This window comes from Panicum virgatum, chromosome 8N (genome assembly GCF_016808335.1).
Source record: "Panicum virgatum strain AP13 chromosome 8N, P.virgatum_v5, whole genome shotgun sequence".
Lineage (NCBI taxonomy): Eukaryota > Viridiplantae > Streptophyta > Magnoliopsida > Poales > Poaceae > Panicum > Panicum virgatum.
The window spans coordinates 4,580,041-4,600,988 of NC_053152.1; the positions used below are offsets into that span (position 1 = coordinate 4,580,041).

Here is a 20,948-nt window from a genome sequence, read left to right on the forward strand (position 1 = left end):
CAAGTTGCGGACTGTCCGCCGTACTATCCTACCAACCCATCAGAGGCAACAACGTCTCTGGAACTCTTTCCCATTCTACCTGCGGACTGTCCGGCCACCCCTGGCGGACCGTCCGCAGTTCAAGTACTCAACCCACCAGAGACTGAAACGTCTCTGGACAATTTCCTAGACTCTACTGCGGACTGTCCGCGCCCAAGTGGCGGACCGTCCGTAGTTCACCCATGTGAACCTCCAGAGACGACATCGTCTCTGGAACAAATTCAAGCCTCAGCGGCGGACCGTCCGCTCCCCCATAGCGGACTGTCCGTAGTCAATCTTGCAAAAACAACCAGAGGCAACATCGTCTCTGGACAAAAACTAACCTGACCGGCGGACCGTCCGCGCCTCCCAGGCGGACCGTCCGCGATACCTAATTTCTAACCCTCGCCCCAGGCGGCAGCAAGGGCGGCGACGACGGCGGTGGGCGTGCTCCTGCGCCGGCGACGCGCCATGGAAGGGGAAAAAAAGGCTGTGAAGCATAAGGAACTCACCACGAATCCATTCCCGCGGTCGGTTCGAGTGGAGGACGACCGGAGAGGCGGATCGACGGTGGAGCAAGCTTCAAGCACCTCCGATGGTGTCCGGCGGTGGCGGGAACGATTCCGGCCGTAAGAAGCCGGTTTAGGGGTTCGGGAAGGTGGAGGAGGTGCCGAAGAAGGTTCTCACGCAAGGAATCAAGGTTTGGTGGGCGGAGGAGGGAGATCGAAGTAAGGGGCGACGATGGCGCGGGAGCTCGAGCTCCGCTCGGCCCTGGAAGAAAAGGGAAGAAGATAGGAATGACGAGTGGGTCCCACGACCTTTCAGATAAATATCTGGGCATCACCTCGGGCGGACCGTCCGCCGGCCCAGTGCGGACCGTCCGCGAGGCGGTTGTTACATAAAGCCAAGGCATTTGCAACTGCAATGCAGGTTATCGCTGCTCACTTCCATAGCAGCAGGGAAAACTAGCCCTGAGTGGGACAAGTTCAAACATATCCAACAAGTCGAGGCTTATGCAGACGATGCAGGCATTTCGAGGAAACGGTACGTGCTGTGCACGAGAGATCCTCTCCACTTCGAGACAAATATCAGCCGCTCCATCATTGCCCGAGGTAAATTAACAATGCAGCTGCTTCATCTAATATATTTTATTTGCAGATACTCTGTTTTGGTTTGTCTGTTTTGTTAATTTCCTCTTGCCAACTCAATTTATCGACCACAGAAAGTGATTCCTTACTCTGAAATATGCACCATTGAAGAGGAGTGACTGGTAGGACGACGTGCACTTGTTTCGTAGCGCTTTCCCTGACGGAAATTGCAGCTCTTTCGAATCTTTTGTGTAGACATTGAATAGTGAATGGTTCGGCTATTCATCATGTCCTGAGACAAGATTTTTACGCCTATTCGCCTAGTTTTTGCAGCATAGTTCTTGGATCAAGCTGCTGGCATTAGTATAGTGTAGCCACCTTTTTTTTTGTGGAAAGTATAGTGTAGCCATCTGCTGTTTCTTTGAGAGAGAGAAGGATGGATTAGTCAAATGCGACAAGCCTGAACTTCTGTTTCCAAATCAGTGCAGGTAGCGCCGTAGCGGAGCAGTCCAACGCGATAGCGCGATCAATCTCCTCGCTCCATCGATCGGAGCCTCGACGATCAAAACCACCTCCTGACTCTAGCGCTCGGTTGTTCAATTCGCCTCTCTGTTCAGTTCTGCTCGCGGCTGCCCGACGCGCTCAAGCCTCAAACTCCCCATTGGCAGTCAGGGAGTTCCCGGACGGAGGACTGGCGGCAGCCTGCCTTTGCTGTCCACAACATATATGGGAAATGCATGCAGAATGACTATCGTCGTCTGGCGGGCTGGGTTGCGTCGAGCGTGCCTGCACTGCAGTGAGCCGCATCGCCACCTCATCAGATCAATGGATCGAAGGAGCACGGTATATGCAGCATGCACAGCGTATGAGACCAGATATGGGAGGCTGCACGTAGTCCTGCAAATGGGTTGGAATCCACACTAATCCATTCTCATTAGTAAAATTAATATTACCCACCCCACTCCAAACCACAACCACCACAAAACAATCTAACCCAAACATTTCAGCTCATGATGTAATAAATTATTAGCCAAACTATGGTTACAACCCAATAAGAACCCGTTTCCCCCAAAAAAATTATTGTGTAGATTTTGCCACACCGTTTTGCATAGAGTAGCTGTCAGTTATATTGAGCCATCGCCAACAAATTTTGGTTAATTTCGATAAAATTTTATAGCGTGAACGCGAGGTTTTATTTCTAGGGTTCGGCTCTTGATGTGGGACCCACGTGTAATTCTAGCCACGCTGTTTTGCACAGAGTAGCTTCTAGTCATACTGAGTCATCTCCAATAAATTTCAGTCAATTTCGATAAATTTTTATAGTGTGAATGCGATGTTTTATTTCTAGGGTCCGGCTCTTGACGTGGGACTCACGTGTAATCCTAGCCACACTACTTTGCACAAAGTAGCTGCTAGTCATACTGAGCCATCTCCAACAAATTTGAGTCAATTTCGATAAAATTTTATAATGTGAACGCGAGGTTTTATTTCTAGGATCCGGCTCTTACGGGACTGACATATATATAGTTATACTGTTTTGCATAAAAAAATCTATTTCAGCCCCCCCAATCCACTCCAATTCATATTTACATAGAACCCGCTCCACCCCACCCCATTAGCTAATACAACCTATTTGAATCCAACCAAACACAATCTATATCAAAATCCAATCCATTAAATCCATTTCAACCCAACCATTAGCAGAGCTAGCTGCAGGAGCAAAAGGAAAGCTCAAGAAATAGTGGTGCCGACCAAGAAATACTGGACAGTGCATGATTGTTGGGATCTCCATACAAGGAGCTGATGCTGAACCCATTTGTTACTGCACTTATTGGTGATAGCTGGGCAGTGAACTCAGTTTTCACCCCCAGACAATTCAAAGTCAACAATCGACCGAATGGATTGGAACATCAACACATATGAATCTATAACGCCACACATCACTTAATTCAACTTAACATCTGCCAATTGGCTGGCCTGCTAGATAGAGACATCAGCCACAGGCCCCGACACTATAACTCTGCCGGCGCCGGCGCCAGCGCAGCTCCTAAACTCTACCACTGCTCCTCAACTCCACCGCAAATGGCCTCAGCATCTCCACCAGAACGCCACCCTAGCTACGCAGGCGCCGCCGCCGCCACACCATTATATTTTTTTATATTTTCTTTTTTAAGATGAGAAAAAAAAAGAAAAGAAAGACAAACACCCTCCAAGTAGCCACCACAGCAAAAGGGGGATGCCGAACTATGTTCTTACTATTACTCATTGGAGGCTCCTTTTGAAACCTGACATGCAGCCACCTAAGATTTTAGCTGGGCGCTCTAAAAAAATAAAAAAATTCTAGAAATTCTCATAAAAATAGTCATTGAATCTGTTATCTTTCCTAATAAATTACCCACCTCAACTATTATTAAAATGGACTGTAACCCCTAAATATGTATCTGAATTACCCACCTCTTCGATTATAAAAAAAATATAAGTAACCCCTAATCTTCATGTAAATTACCCCTATGCAATTATAAAAATAAAGCAAATATCCTCCTAAATTTGCATATAAGTTATCCATTATATCATTATTAAACAAGATTACAAAGCTACTGTACACATTGCAAAGATCGTGTGAGCACAAAATCTACGAAAATAGAGCTAAAACGATGAAGTTATGGCTAAAACCATGATTCCAATGACTTATTTGTAGAAGATTTGAATCGAAAAGGGGACTAGGAGAAGAAATCGAGGGTCTAAACATAAATAAATCTATAACTCGGGGGCTAGCATGCAAAACTAGGGTTCCTGGATTGCGGATTGTATTTTATAAAAATGATAGGGGCTAAAACAAAAGAAAAAGGGTTGTTTCGCAATTATTTTTGAACTAGGTTGGACTGCAGGATTGATTTTAGTCAACCGAGGGGCTGTTTTGCAAAACAGGCTGGGTCTAACCGGTATGACTTGGTTGAATTAGATTGGATCTAGATGTGACAGCTTAGAGGAGGCTCCCAAGTGGGCGCAGCACTGCGACGGGCAGACGGCGGCGCACAGCAGCAAGCGGCGCGGGGTTGCCCGAGTTCCAGAATTGGTACTTCGGGGCTCAAAGCGAGCTGAGGCTGGGTCCAGGAGGGGAGAGAGGGCAACAGGGAAGCGCTTAGTGGCTCGGGTGGTGGCGAGCTAGAGTGGCAGAGGGCGTGCTCGGCGATGAGGAGCAGCGGGGCCACTTCGGCGAGCGAATTCGGCTCGGCAAAGCGAAAGAGAGAGAGAGAAGGGGTAGGGAGGGTGCTCACCACATGGCGGAGCTTCGATGGTGGTGGAACATCTGTAGACGGTGGTGTGGTGGGGGATCAAGATCGCGGTCAAGATTTGGCGAGGTAGGCCAGGAGAGGGGGTTGGGCTAGAGTGGGAGGAAGAGGAGAGAGAGAGAGAGAGAGAGAGAGGAAAACTGGGCTGGGCTAGGGGGGGAGGAAAGGAAAGAGAAAGAAAGGGAGAGAGGTTGGGCTGTGCCGGTTGGGAAGGGAGGGGAAAGGAAAAAGAAGATAAGGAGAAAGAAGAAAAAGAGATCTTTTTACAAGCAAATTTAATTTAAATTCAAATTTAATTCAATCTCAAACAACAAAACAATGCAAGCAGCATGGATGCACAAAATCCTATGTGACCTTATTTTTCTTTTTATAGATAAATAATTATTTAAATTCACAGTAAATGTTAAGAAATCAAAATAAATTAAGCGAAACCTTATTGTGCCTGCAATAAACGTAACAAATTTTATTTAGGTCCCCAACTTAAAAATTAGGGTGTTGCATTAGCTCTTAAAGGGACGTTGCTAGTTCGTGGTGCAATTATTTTGGTAACAGATTCTTTAGTCGAACAAGAGCAACAAGTAGTCGTAATTAGGAGCTTATTTAGGATATGTGTTCACACCAAAAATTGCTAATTTATGCCAATTGAGTATACAAAAGGGAGCCGATAATTCAATGAAGATAATGACTTCTTTTCAGCTGGCCGTAATTTTGCTCACCGAAACGGCCGGCTGGATCTATCGTCCATTAATCAGAGCACCGCCGTATCGTCTTGACTCTTGAGCGCCTCTCCTCCTCCCCACTCTCCAGAATCTAGAAGCAATCATTTTCTCTCCCTCTTTCCCTCCTCCTCCCGCCCCACCGCTCCTCCACTCCACCCCGCCACCGCGTCCTCCCCTTCTCTCCCCAGCCCCACCGCAACCTCCTTCCGTCCTCCCCTCAACCCCACTGCAACCTCCCTTCACAGCAGCATGAGAGCACGCGTGCGAGGACACGACGACGCGGCGCGGCGCGGATCTCCACCTCCGCGGTGACTCGTGAGCATGCGCGGTGAGGAACTCCTTCCGCGGCGGCGTGCGGGCACGCACGGCAAGGATCTCTCTCTGCAGCAGTGCGCGAGGACACGGTTGGCACAACGCATCGAGGATGAGGCGGCGGGCGGGACAAGGAGCGGCGCATAGATCCATGGGGCTGCAGTGGTGGGACGGCGATGCGGCGAGGTGCGGGGCAGTTTTTCGCGTCATGGTTACCACCGCCAGGTAATGGTCCTCCTCTCCCTTCGCCCCTCCCTCTCCCTGATTGAGGCATGGACGGGTTAGGATCCCAAGATTTGGAGCTCAGGAGTAGGGGGTTTAGGCATGGAGAGCCTCTCCAGCTTGCCAGCGATAACGTCGAGGCCAACGAGGCCTCCACGCCCCCTATGCCCCCACCCTCTCGCTGGATCTGGCGCCCCCTGCACCATGAGCAGCGGCAGTGGAGCTCGCACGGCTGTGTGTTGCTCTACTGAGAGGGCTTTTTGGATCCATGAGGAGAACGGGGGAGGTCAACGACCATGGTGGCCGAGGTCTCCAGACTGCCAACCTTGATGAAGGGGTGAAGGCCTCTCCTCTTCATCCCCTGGCCTTACATCGCACTCTCCGCTGGAGCTCCATGGGTGCTCTTCAATCTCCATCATCGAGGATTCGAGGTGAGGGGCTAGGGATCTAGTTGTTCGATGTGGTTCTGATTTTACCATTTCTACTTATCAATTTTGTGCTTGTTGTTTTGGTGCTAGAACTGGCTCATACGAACAGAGTGATGCAATCGAACCAATAGCTAGAGGATTTATTTGTTAGCTAATCAGTAATCAGTATGCAGTACCATATACCCTCTCGGATTCATGTATCATGCCTTAGCATTTTTGAAGTTACATGTACGCAGCTTAAGCTAAATCGACAAGCAAATATTCATATCAGTCTAAGCAGATTTTATATTTTAGATAGTAGTATTTTTTCCATGTTTTGATGGATTAGATATGAGTTCTACTGGAATTCACTTGTAGACAATTTATGACATGCAAACAAGCAATTTCTTCATCTTTAGTCTAGCATCTTTTTTATCAAGCTTTAGCATTTTGTTATATTACAACAATTTTTTCCATTTCAGATATGCTTATCAATCTCTGAAGAAAATGTTCATTCTTAGTTGACCATTTGTGTTCTAATATAGCATTTTTATGTTCAGATTATCTACCATCTTTTTATGTTCTGAACTTGAATGCAGTATTTCTATTTTAGAATCTAATGTTTACTGTACTTGCCTCAACTTTGTTTTTATGGTATTTAATCCGTTTTCTTAATTGTTGATTGCAGGACCTAGTCGACAGGGTATTGGCACTGCTATCAGATGAGCAAAATATGCCCATCTTTTCTGCATATGGCCTCTATATCTTTGCCTCAAACTACTGCATTTTTCAATGTTCAATATTGGATAGCCATGCTTTTCAGTTGTGCTCAAGTCATTAGATTTGTTATTCACATCTATGCCATAGAGTATAGATCATTTCTATATCTGTTGTCATGGTTCGTGATTAATTTGATCATAGATAGGCAATAATACTCTACTAATTAGGCAATGATGTACTGTAACACCCTAGTTTAAATTTAGCATTTAATAATAAATTTAATTGACTTTATTTAATTTTCTAAGGTTTATTTTGCTTAGCCTTGCAGTTAAGTTAATTTTGTTTCACAAGGAATTAAAATTTTTATAGGTTTAAACTTGTTTGTGCATTCATGCTGGTACATAATTTTATCTGATTGAGTGTGGTTTGAATTCAAATTCAAATTTGAATTCAAATAGGTTTAGTTTGGTTTGAATTAGAAATAGGAAAGGAAAAGAAATAGAAAAGAAAAGGAAATAGAAAAAAAGAGAAGGAAAACCCAGCCCAACCCCGCTCCGCAGCCAGCCCGCTTCCTCCTCCTCTTCCCGCTAGGCCCACGCGCGCATGGCCTGCTCCTGCCCGAGGCCCAGCTCACCCCCTTCCTCAGCCCGCATGCGCGCTCTTTCTCTCTGACAGGGCGGTCCCGCGTGTCGGCGCCTCCCACAGCTCGCGCGCTCGCCCGCGTTCGCTCGCTGCAGCCCGGCCCCACCTGTCGGCGCCATCTCCCACCTTCCTCTCTTCCTCCCCGCGCTAGCTCCGACCAGCTCCGCTCCGCTTCGCTCACCTCGCTGCCCTGTGGACCACCCAACCTCGCAGGCCAACTGGCCAGTCACACCCAGCGCCCCAACCTTCTGGAAGCTTCACCACCGGAGCCGGATCACACCGAGCCATTGCTCCCGATCCACTTTCCCCGCGCGCAGTCTCACCCGCGATCTCCGCCGCGCTTACGCCAGAGCACGCACGCCCAGGATGCCGGGCAGCCTTTAATTGGCCCCGCGAACCTTCCCTGTGCCTTACCTAGCCATATCGCCGCCACCTTTGCACCCTAGCACCACCCCCGCGACCTCCGCGCCGGAGCAGGGCCCTGCGCCGCCATGGCCATGCTGCTCCGCCGCACCCCGAGCCCTGCAGACCCCGTTGTGGTTCCGCCTTGGCACCAGGAAGCTCCCCGACGCCACCATCCCCGACCCCGGCCCGTGTACGCGCCGGATTTCACTCGAACCCGCCGGAGCAGGTAAACCCGTTCCCGAGCAATTGCTCACCGCCGGCAATCCCCGGACCTCCCTGACCCCCGTAGCACCTCCACAGGTGTTCCACGAGTCGAGCCGTGAGGTCCAGAAGCCCGGAGACGCCTTCCTTCGACCCCATCCTCGAGCTCCGCCCAGCGCCGCCGCCGGCCCTCATCGCCGACCGCCCTGCACTGCTACTTCCGGCCACCATGAGCCCTCGGTGAGCACCGCTTGCACCCCCTGTCACGTTTGCACTAGTTTTTTTCGCCCGTAGCGCACCCTACGTGCCCGGACCCGCACGCCGGCGAGCACCACCTCCCAGCGCCACCCATCGCCGTGGCGAGCCCTCTGCGGTGCAGCCCAGCCACGCACGAACCCTACCTAGGTGTGCTTTGGCTCTGCGCACGCACACAGAACCCCCAGCACCTGGATCCGAGCCCCAAAGCCGCCCAGCGCGTGCGCTCCGGCGAGCGCCGCCGCCCAGAGCTGCCACCGCCGTCGAAACCGCCGCTCTGAGCATCCCCGAACCCTGCTTAGAGCCCAGGTGGATCACGCATGTCGTGCTGAACCTCCCCGACCCTAGGACCGGTCGATTTGACCCCCAGAGCATCGAATTCGATGAACTCCGGTGAGCTCGGTCCGCGCGCCGTCGCGAACCCGAGCTCCGGCGTGTTCCGCCGCCGCCCCTCGCGTCCGAGCCATCCCGGCCGTTCGATCTAAGATCAGCGCGCCAGATTAGATCAGGCGTACCGTTTCGCTGGTAATCTTGCTAAAGAGACCCCCGCCTTTCCCTATATCAACCCGCAGTCCATGACTGTGTAAAAATATTTACATCCAGGTCCTGTTTTAATCACTTAGACCCCTGAGTTTTCCCCGTTTTGAACCCGCAATCCAGCCCGATTGTTTTAGCACTTTAGCCCTTGGATCTTTTCTATTTTTATGTTTTAGTCCCTAGTTTTGCGCAGAAGCCCCTGGAACCTTAGTTTTTCTCGCAGCTTAGTCCCTAGACCTGGTTTTAGCTCTAGTTTTCACGTTCTAGCTCCGTTTTAGGTGTTCTTTATGTCCACGCGATCGTTGTAACGCGTAGAATAGTTCTAGCTCAGTTTTGTTTGTTGTTTTTATGTTTTATTGTACTGTTTCTTAGTGTTTGCTCTTGTTTGCATGTATGTGTATGTGCTGGACTTGTTTTGGCGTTGCGATCGTGAGTAGACGTCGATCCTTCGGAGGAGTACCAGTACCCGGAGCAGCCACCGTCTTCAGAGCAGTTTGACAAGCAGGAGAACTTTGAGGAAGGCAAGTATAACATGAACACCACCTATCACTTTTAAATACATTTTCATACTGCATTTAATATTGTATGCCTATAAGGACTTTTCTAACCACTTTATTACCCTATATATATCCCTTGGGTTGCATTTTGGTTAGTTGTGCTAGGTGCTGCGCTCTCACGCATGGTCCTTTTTAATTAAATTGTTAATGGTCTTATGCAACTTAATTCTGAGCGTTACCCTCTGTGCTCTGTACTTGAGTGGTTTACGTCTCCTTAAAACATGTTTTTTCTAGAAACTTGGTTTAGGGGGCTCGCACTGTGTTTTGTGCTAGCTACTCTCCATAAGGACCGTACGTCATTAGAGCGACAACCTGGGACAACCGCGCAACCACAAGACTGGAATGGGACGGTCTTGGTTTACTAATTAGGTCTTTTTGGTTTGGAGTAACTTACCTGCGGGGCAAGGGTGGTAAGCTTCAATGGTCCCTGCTCCTCTGGCTTGGTCTGTGCTACATGTCTTGTACCCCCGTGAGGTGGGCCCCATCGTCGCTGATCCAACTCTTTGCGGTTACGCCTTACCAACGTGATTCTTTGTAACAGCCTCGTAGTGTGCTTGCTAGCCATCTCACCTATGGAAGTGTGATGAACAACTAGCATAGCTCACGACTTGTGGGTAAAGATGTGCAACCTCTGCAGAGTGTAAAATTGGTATACTAGCCGTGCTCACGGTCATGAGCGGCCCGGATCCTCCTTTTGATTAGTGGGGTTACCTTGGTGGTTTCGGTTGGTTCTCAGAAGTTCTTAATTAATTTGATTAATTTCTATGCAACTGGGTTATGGTAATTTTCATCAACTTGTAGTAATTAGCTTTAATAAAATTTTGCCAAGATTAAAAGCTAATGCAGTTGAGTCAGCCAACCTTAGAGCCTCATAGTTTGTGTTATACTTGTTGAGTACAAGTTGTGTACTCACTCTTGCCTACTCTACTCTTTTCCTCTTGTTCTCTTTGGGGACACCCTGCTGCTGCTTAGTTCCCGACGATGCGGAGGAGTTCACCCGGAGCTACCAGGAGTACGAGGACTTCTAGGCATTCGTCTCCCAGTCGACGTCCCTGTGGCGCCCAGCTTCAGAGAGAGTTTCGTACTTGTTCTACGCTTCCACATATTTGTATCAGACATTTTGTCATTAATATAATAAATAATATTCGTACTCGCTTTATTATATCTTTTTACGTGATATGTGCTGTGATATACTGTTCATTCTGTTGTATATATGTGTGACTTGATCCTGGCACGTATATGATTGCTCGGTTTATGTCCTTTTGTAAACCGGGTGTTACATGTACCATCTCAAAAAAATTCAAGTAATGTGCTGTGAATTTTTTTGGATTTAGTTTTGGATGTGGGGATGTTTGCTGGAAGGACATATTTGGGGCTGGAAGCACTTATGCTGCCCCCTCACACAGACCTCTATTTTTTTTCTCTTTTGTGTTTTTAATTTTTTTACATAACCCCTGACGCATTAATAGATCTTAATAAGGCACTTACGATTCAGTAATCATGTAATTTGACAAAACAAAATCCTACAGTTGTATTGAAGTGAATGAATTACCTTTGTGTTGTAAATGGATTAAATGAGAACATACTGGCAATGAAATGAGATTGGTTTGTGCATGGTTGGTAATAGAGTAAAATAAGTTTATCAAAGGCTTTCCATTGTTTGTAACATGCTAAGGGATTTTTTTTGTTGTTCACATCTGTATTGAAACCTCGGGCTTATTATATAATCCCAAAAAAATATTTCATATTTATGATTCAAGGGGTGAGAGCTGGAACCTGTTTGCACTTCCTTTTCCCACCATTAACTGAGTTGTGATTGTAGGGAGCTTGGATCTTGTACGGGAGCAATAGATACATGTCTCAACCAATATATGTCTAATGAAGAAAAAATAGGTTGGTAAGCAATACCATACACCCTCTCGGATTCAGTTGGCAACTTTCGCTGAATCATCAAGCAATTTGTTCATTTTATTGTAGCATTTTTTGCATTCTGATTCTAGCACTTCCATGTGCTCCTACTAATAATTTTTTTGGATTTCATGTATGCATCTTGTGCTAACCCAGCATGCAAATTAATCATACTAGCTAAGCACTTTTGTGTTCTAATTTTTAGCATTTTCGTGTATTGTGACCATCTGCCATTTTTCTGTCGTGACTTTCAATTCGTACAATTCATGTGTAGTAGCATATTTTCTAAGTTACATTACTAGACTATACAGTGGTTAACTACTTTAAGATTACCTGTCAACCTCACGGGAGCTAGGACCAACATGCCATCAGCAGATAGTTTGGAAGAACACAGAGAAAACTTAAGGTAGTTTAGGTTTCTCTTTACATGATTGCTTTTGCTTCACGAGTGGCTCTGCTAGTGTTGTTTTGCTCAGTAGAGATATACCTACATGTTGAATGATGATTAAACCTCCTTACTAAATGTCGCAACATGTTTCTCACTGGGCAACAATATGGTTTCGCGTGGTGTTTATTTTTTTTTGGAGATGGTCATGGTGTAGGATACTCGTGTGCTCATCCCCTGTTTGATTTTTTGCAGTCATCAACAGAGCACGTGCTTGGATCATTTTGGGTAAACATCATGGCTGTGAATCGCAGGTGAGCTACCCTCATTGCTGAGATCATTTTCGAAATATGCACCACACTGTATACTAAGCAACTTTTCTATTTAACACATGCATTAACCTGATCATAGACAGGCAATAATATTCTATTAATTAGGCAAAGTACTATTTATGTGTTGGCTAGTTTGTGGGTATTTCTAATGTGTTTTTTTGCTCCCATTTGATATGATTTTGCATACCAATTTGTGTAGATTATGCAATATGCTACTTGGTATACTAGATTAGTTCTAATGTATTTTTGTAGCTCTTATTTGGTTGGATTGACACAACAATAGCTACCTTTTGTTCGTGAGACTGCATTATTCCACAAACCTTTATCTCAGTTTGGTTCAGCAAATCAGCAGCTTAGCGTTTAAGCTTGAATTGCCTTTTTAGGCCAGCATCATTTTTTAGGCTCCCCACATGTGAAACTAAGCACAAGCTTTTTAGACTTCCCACGTTGTTTGACAATAGCAGCTTCACCACTGTAAAAATCAGCTGAGTTTTGTGGTTCTGGAACTTGCACAATGCCATCTACTAGCCCCTGCTCGCCAACAACTGCCTGAATGCAATATGAAGGATTTGTATCTTGATCATCTAGAAAATCATAATCAAATTCTGGTGGTAGCTCGTTTAGATCCATTCTATCTTACTTTTTGCTTCCTTTGCTACAGAAGATGACATGCGCCTTTTTGCATGCTGAGCGGCAGAAATTGATGAATCACCTTGTGGTAACTGCTGAAGCATAACGTATTGCAGTATGGATAGTTGATGCACATGTAGGAGCAGCTGCATTAGCATCATTAGATGCTAAATCAGATAACTTAGTTACATTCGGTAGATAATTTTTTTTATTTTTTCCTTTGTTTTTCTGCTGAATCTTGTTGGTACTATAGTAGGCAGCAATATGATCTGCATTAGGCAATACCATGGTCATTTGGGACAATAATGTGCTTCTGGTTTAGGGAATAAGTCACTTCTGAAGTTCACAGTTTATTTGATCATACATGTGCATCTCCAGAACTTTTTTAACATGCATTTTAGCATGTACATTGTGTTATCAATTTATATTAATTTACTACATTATATTTTTTGTAGGTCATGTGCAGCGAAGCAAAGGACAATTATAAGCAGGGTGTATCTAGTGGTTACGTGATGAGACAATGTTATTGTGAATCTGTTTTTTTGCTTGTATATTTACTCTAATTTGCTTCAAATCAATCTATTTTATTTGTTGTACATTTGTTCTAAATTGCTTTGGAGTTTATTATGATATGCTTTCAACTTCAAGCAATATTGCTTTTGGAACTTTATGAGAAAAAATATCATCGAAACATATTGAAGTGAGATCTTGTTTTGATGTTTTTGTTGAGGGCAACTTAATGGTGCAATCAGATTTTAATTTTGATGCTCAGGCATAAAATTACAGCTTTTTTAAACCTGAGATTGCTTTTGTATGTGCTGATGTCATCTTTTTTGTCTATATTCTCCTCCGATAATGAAGTTACACTCGGATAGCCGTTTTTTACCAAAAAAAGAAAATCTATTACCCACATGGCCAAAAAAGGTAGGCCGTACGGCCGGCTGTACGTTAGCCGCGTCCTTCAATGAATATTGAGCGGATTCCAAGATGCATGTTAAGGATGGACACATACATATCGGTCAAGGAAGCTTTATGAGCAAGGACTCTACGGAAGAAAAATTAGAGTCTGTGTATCCTAGTATTTTCTATTACATTTTTCTTGCCAGGCAAGTCTTGAGTCATTACTCCAGGTTATAAATATATACCTCCGGCTAATGTAATATGGAATTTCTCGATGAACACATCAATGCAATTTTCTTGTTGGCCCAACGCCAACCCCTAGGAGTAGAAGCAATGTAGATTCTCGCTGATTTCTTTGGTGAACAGAGCTTTATTGCCTCAACCTCCGGTTTGCTTCCAAGCGTCATCATTATCAGGTGCTCTAGACGTTAATTACCAACGCATAGTTATCTTGACCTTGCTTAGATCTATCGGCTTATATCTGTTGAATCTGTTGCTTAACAGCTATCAAAAAATTGTTTCCATTACCAAAGTATCAAATTAGTTATTGTTAGCCGATAGCTTCTAGTCTTGGCCTATAGTGAGCTTTTACCGACCTTTTATCTCGTCGCAATTTGATTCATTGGCTAGTGTACTTTTAAGACTACTGGCAGGCTGCCAGCGCTGTCTCGGTTAGATCCAATCTGACTGGTGGTGACGCCAGATTAATTGTCATCAGCTTGCTGATCCGATTTATGATGATTTATTTGTTCGGCGATCACTCAGTTTGTTAATTCTATTTGCTGGCTGATGGTGTCTAAATATTTAATTTTCACATCAGCCATTGGTCATTGGTTCTGCGTACTTCAATTCTATCATCTAGCCCATAGATTTTCATATGCCTTATTTATCCAAGTGTCGCATTTGCTCAGCAATGTGATTCTATTAACCAGCAGATACGATAGTTACATACTTTGTCAATTGAGTGGTCAAACTGACGGGCACGCCCCGAATCTCAAGAACATAAGGACCTGCACTAGAGCAAAACAAATCTTCTAGGCGGTGTGTTGCACGCGAGGAATCGTCTGATCGATTTTCTGGTGGCAACAATACGATTGAGATATAAAGTGAAAATAGTGCTCGAAAAGACATTAAAAACCCACTTTCCACAACGGACATTTCTACCAGAATCTTTAAAAGCGATGATGAGCTGATGGGGCAATGATTCTGGGTAAGTGCGGAATTAGGTTCTTGTCGGCCAGTCTAAATCCGCTGGTTGCTTCTCAAAGAATGTGTGCCTGGGCGTGAAGAAGGTAGGTCGTTTACGCAGTGTAATGACGAAGGCTCCGGACTGGCTCACTGCGCGGGCACGCACATCACGCGGCTTCATTCCGTCTCTAGTCTTCTTTTTCATGCATGCCTACAAAGCAGGTTTTACTCTTTTTTTTTTGTCAGGTCGATAGTGCTTGCTTAGCGTCTCTCAAAATCTTACATATCCAAGATCCAAGGCTCTCGCTTGCTTGATTGTAATCGTTTTTTCTTCCTACACTTCCCCCCTTCTCGCTTGCTCCTCCACCATTGCGCATAGCCCTCCTGCTTTCAGACTAGTATGCATAGAGTGAGGATTGTCTCTGGAAACTTGCCATTGGATTCGATCCCTTGCTATTGCTAGGCAGTCAATCACCATCTTCCTCCCTGAATCACCCTGCGTTCCTCAACTCAAGGCAGCCACCAGATTCATGGCCAACTACGGCGGCTCTCCCCCCCTGATCACCTAAGGTTGGAATTAGAACTCTCCAGGTGCTCTTCCCTTCTACAGTTACCGACGACACAGGCCAACCATAATCCTCGCCATCGGCCTTCAAGCTACCACCTCTTCTTGGCCTTGGTGCTTGCGTCCGTAGAGCAGTCGCCGAGTCAGGTACCGACAACGACCGCGTCGCGCCCGGGTCGGTCCACCATCAGATACGGTTCCACACGAACGGCGCCAGTCCGGCCGTCGCCCAACTCGGGCCGTCGCCCAACTCGCCAGCCTCAGGTCTGTTTCCAAGACCGTTATTTGAGAAATTTTTCATGCATAGGCTCTGCCTCTTCACCACCGATTTATTTCAATCTAGTTATTTAAAGTACCAAACTGCAAGTTGCGTCGTGCGTTCATGCAGGATCTCAGCATCGGTATGACAAGCAGAGGACCAACTTTTTAGCATCTACTTTTGTACAATATAAGAATGTAGAAGCAGAAAACATTTTTCTGCAAGAACTGTAGATATTCTATTTTATGGCCTAACCGTGCTGATATTTAATTTGTTCTAATTTTGTTACAGTTAAAAAAAAACTTGCTAGCTGCCATTCATGGCGGGAGTCTTGGATTCTTTGGCATCCTACGTCCAGAACATGCTTACGGAGATGGCAAGGGATGAGGTGCATATGCTGCTTGGGGTCTCTGGAGAGATTGAAAAAATGGACATCAAGCTCAAGGACCTCAAGAACTTCCTCATGGATGCTGACAGGAGGAGCATCACCAACCAGAGTGTGCAGGCATGGGTTCTCGAGCTTAGAGGGGCCATGTATGATGCCACCAACATCCTTGACATATGTCAGCTCAAGGCCATGGAGCGGGGTCTAAGCCATGATGCAGGATGCTTCAACCCGCTGTTGTTCTGCATGCGGAATCCCATCCACGCCCACAAGATTGGCAGCCGAATCAAGAACCTTAACCAGAGGTTAGAAGATATCAAGAAACGTAGCTTGGAGTTCAACTTCATCAACCTCAATTCATATGAGGACCGTAGCAGGAGGGTGGCATCCTCCCGTCCTGGTAGCCGTGAGACATCTAGTGAGGTTGATGAGTCAAGTTTGGTCGGTGAGAATATTGAGGAGGACACAAAAAATTTGGTGGAGATTCTAACAACGGCAGAGCTATCAAAATGCGAGAACAACAACATTTTGGTTTTTGCTATTGTGGGAGTTGGCGGTATTGGTAAAACCACCTTGGCCAAAAAGATATTCAATAATGACATTGTCCGACAAGAATTTACAAAGAAAATATGGTTGAGTGTGAACCGGGATTTCAGTGAGACTGAGCTGCTGAGAAGGGCTATCATTGAAGCTGGGGGTGACCACCAATCTGCTGGAAATACGAGAGGCGCTCTTGAGCGAGCTCTTAAGGAAGCCTTGAATGGGCAGAAGATTTTATTGGTGATGGATGATGTTTGGGAGCATCAAGCATGGGAGGATGTGCTCCAAACTCCCTTGGTCAGTGCTGCACTAGCTCATGGCAGCCGTGTCCTCATCACCACAAGACATGACATGGTCGCAAGAGGGATGCTGGCAACAAAGCCCTACCACTATGTCAATAAACTTAATCCTGAAGATGCATGGTTGTTGCTCAAGAAGAAGGTTCGTAACTCATAAATGAAAAAAACATTATCTTTTAGTTCACTCATCATACAGCTGCATCACACTAATGTACGATGATTCTTAGCTGCACTGATATTAACAGCAGGTGCTAGATCCCTTGTGACCGCATTACTTTTTGTCTGTTGCACATATCGATTTCTACATCAGTAATGTCAAAGATTTAGGTGGTTATCATAGATTAATTTCGTAATGCCAAAGGTGGATAATTATTTTTTAGTGTTATATCCTAGGGTGAAGTTATATCTGATTTACTTTTAGGGAATTAAAACATAGACTAGTATTTTTTCTCCACTGCATCCATCTCCACCATAACAACAATATCTTGTTCCTTATCTCTATCTATTCTGCTGTACAAATTAATTAGGGGATTACTTCAGGCTGATAAAGATATGTTATGATGCTATTGTTAATGATGATTAGATCCTGCCGAATGAATGAATGGATGAATATTTATTTTTTAGAATGGTTGGGAGTTACTTATGAGGGTTCACTTGAAGCATCTATTAGGCTCCTTTGAAACCTCTATGTGAAGCCACCTAGGATCCGGCCATCAATCGGACAACTATAAGGAAATTTTAGAAATCTCACAAAAATCAGAAACATCCGGCCATCAATCGGACAACTATAATTATAATGGTGATGGGATCTGTGATCTTTTCTAATAAATTACGCACCTCTACCATTACAAAAATTGACTAAAGTAACCCCCTAACCTTCATGTAAATTAACTACCTATTCCATTATAAAATAATGCAAATAACCCCCTAAATTTGCATATAAATTTTCCAACTATGTCATTATTAAGAGTTAAAGTAACCTTAAATCTGAATCTAAATTGTATAATTATAACAAAGTATTAAAGTGCACTAATACAAAATTCTAAAATACTATTTCTATTATTATTATTATAATTTTTATGTAATTATGTGTCAGTATGTATTCATGTATCAACTCAAAAAAATGGTTAAATTAAATATATATATATATATATCAAATACATATGAAGGTGTAATGCAAAATGAAATATATTCCAACTAGATAATGATAAATATTTTTTTAGGATATGTGTTAGAATATTTAATAGACGAAAGAGGGTGTGGAAATATATAATTATAATTATTAGCTATAAATTTTGCGAAAGGCCGGGCGGCCAGTTGGCTAGCCCGGTCCGGTAGCGTCGCGCCCTAATAGGTCCTGTGTTCGATTCTCATCAGAAGCGAATTTCCGGCTGTTGGGGTAAAAAAACCCCTCGCTGTGCTCGCCACGAGGCTTGGCCCTCTCGGGCATGGGCCAGGGTTCGGTGGTTTTCTCTACCCAGGTAAGCCGGTGTGGCTTCCTCTTAATGAAAAAACGGTGGGGCCGTTTCCTCCACCGGGTAGAGTTTTTATTATTATTATTAGCTATAAATTTTTTTTTATATAAATTCTAATTAGCCCGTGTAGGAGAAGAGGTTGATATATATGCTAGTCTAGAACAAATCAGTGCTACTTGCTACTCTATGAAAAGAAGTGCTTGGGCTTATGTCTCTTAATCACCTGGTCTACAAAAGTACTATTAAGTATTTTAAAATAGGGGTAGTACCCATCAGTCACGTCTTAGCTAATTTGAGACTTCCTCCGCCGCTAAAATATGATGTTTAGGTCAAATAAATTAGTTTTATTTTTAGATAATTAGTTTGTCCGAAATACATTTAAGGATGGAGGTATTATATTATTGTTCACTAATCTTGTAATTATACTTCAATTCGATTGATGCTAGTCAATAATAGTTCTACTTTTGAACTCATATATTATATTTTCATCAAAGACTTGATATACTGGGAATCATGAGTGACGATACAGTTTTGTGGATAGGCTTTTTCGTAATAGCGAAATATAGTTTGCAAACATATAGCAATATACCAAACACTGGCGGATAGTGACATGGACGGAATTTTTAGTAATACGTTTCCTAGCCCGTAGTACATCTAACAATGCCACATAGTAATAGCTATGTGGTGCCATATGATCAAGACACATTATTCATTGGAATAATTAACTGCCACCAAGTTATCTACCATGTTAAATATGTACTTTTGACATAATTAACTGACTTCTACAAGTGTATGGTAAAAACTATGTTATTTTTCCCTTGGAATGAATGTCCTTACCATTTTTTTACTTGTTAACATCTATCTGTACACACAGTCGTAAACTCAGGCTCCATTTGTATTTACTTTGTGATGAAGGAAAATATCATGACGCTCTGCCATAAGTGATATTTTACAAACTACTAATTGGCCTAGCTACTGTGCAGGTAGTTGGAAACGGAAATGATGAAGACCAGATTGAACTGCTCAAGGATATTGGAATGGAAATTATAACAAAATGTGATTATTTACCACTTGCTGTGAAAGTAATGGGAGGTCTCTTACGTCAAAAAACAGCAAGGAGACGGGAGTGGGAAAATGTCCTAAATGACTCGATATGGTCAGTATCCCAAATGCCTGAAGAGCTCAACTATGCAATATATCTTAGCTATGAAGATTTAAGTTCTAGTTTGAAGCCTTGCTTTCTTCACTACTCACTCCTTCCCAAGAGCAGAGGGTTCTTCGCTTATGAGATCATTGGCATGTGGATTAGTGAAGGATTTGTTCATGGAACATCACGTGACTTGGAGGAAATAGGAAAAGAGTACTACGATGAGTTGATACAGAGGAACCTTATTGAGCCTGATATAAGCTATGCTGAAAAAGTAGTTTGCAATATGCATGATGTTGTCCGCTCTGAAGTGCATCTAGGCCGATAGATGTAATGGTAAGTTTCGGTGATTAATGACAACCGTATGCGACTAACGTATGTTTTGAAGGAAAAATTAGTGATTGAGTTAGTCCCATATGAAATGTGAAAAGAGACCCCTCAATTCGGAACAATCATGCGAGCCAAGGACTCAATTTCAAAGATTAAGGACCTTTCTAGTCTCAAGTGTCACAAGGAGATGAAGGACACTTGATTTAGATAGGGTTTATAGTTTTTAGTTCTTGACCGTACTATTAAGAGGGGTTCATGAGTTAGTAGCTTGATCAAACTTGAGTTGGCCTTAGAAATCTTGCACACTCGCTCAAAAACAGCTCAAGATAGTCAATAGAAGTTAACACAACACTTGGAAGAAGAAACAATCGAAGTAACATTGAAATCCAAGCCAATTCAGCTAAAAACCAGGAAAAACAGCAGCACCGGTTGAACCGGTGCCCTAGCGTCGGAGCATCCGATGCTTGCCGGAAGGACCGATGCCCTGTCGGTCTATCTTCTCTGGATAAAGGCTGAAATCAAGTATAGCACCGGTTGAACCGATGGTCAGAAAAGTAAGCACCGGTGCAATGAAAGTTCTTTGTTCCAGAGAGCATGTTTTGGTGGATTTCTACTTCTCTTCCGCACCGGTTGAACCGACGCTTCGGAATCAAAGCACCGGTGCATTGAGCGTCCTATGTTCCAGAGAGCTTGTTTGGATTGATCAGTAAAACTCTTCAGCACCGGTTGAACCGACGCACCTACGGAGCATGCACCGGTGCATTGAAGCAAGCCTGGACACTGTGTCAGGACCCCAACGGCTACAATTTGGGCACAGAGAGACCGGTTGAACCGACGCCCCAAAACTGACACCCATCGGTTCTTCCGGTGCTCACGGTTTTTCTGCAGTGGACTTCCAACGGCTATGTAACCACTTCCACTCTATAAAAGGGCACCCCATGGCTCATTTCAGTCGCCTTTGACACCCTGAATACTTGAGGCCACCCTTGAGAAGAAGAGAAAGTGCTTTGAGCAAACAAGAGAAGATCTAGCATTTAGTTTGTGCTTCAACCTTGAAGAATCCATCCTTTGCAAGTGTAGCAAGTGTGCTTGAGCTAGGGCCAACTGAGTGTAGGTCAAGTGAAGGCTTAGGAGCTTGTTACTCTTGGTGTTTGACGGCACCTAGCCGGTCTTGGTGATCGGGAGGTTCTTGGTGAGCTCTTGGTGTTTGTGGGAGCCCCAAGACAAGA

General features: G+C 44.5%; 1 protein-coding gene across 1 annotated transcript; it reads left to right on the forward strand.

Moving 5' to 3' along the window:
* Window positions 1–15,518: 15,518 nt before the first annotated feature.
* Window positions 15,519–19,732, forward strand: LOC120685560 (putative disease resistance protein RGA4). Its single transcript, XM_039967555.1, has 3 exons — window positions 15,519–15,548; window positions 15,835–16,909; window positions 19,226–19,732. Exons 2-3 carry the CDS (start codon window positions 15,863–15,865, stop codon window positions 19,715–19,717), a joined length of 1,539 nt encoding a protein of 512 aa, XP_039823489.1. The 5' UTR covers window positions 15,519–15,548; window positions 15,835–15,862; the 3' UTR covers window positions 19,718–19,732.
* The last annotated feature ends 1,216 nt before the right edge of the window (window positions 19,733–20,948 follow it).

Bases quoted from the DNA above. Each gene is read 5' to 3' on its own strand.
- LOC120685560 (XM_039967555.1), top strand. From the start codon at position 15,863: ATGGCGGGAGTCTTGGATTCTTTGGCATCCTACGTCCAGAACATGCTT. The intron at 16,910-19,225 runs GTTCGTAACTCA...GCTACTGTGCAG, and splicing joins GGTTGTTGCTCAAGAAGAAG to GTAGTTGGAAACGGAAATGA.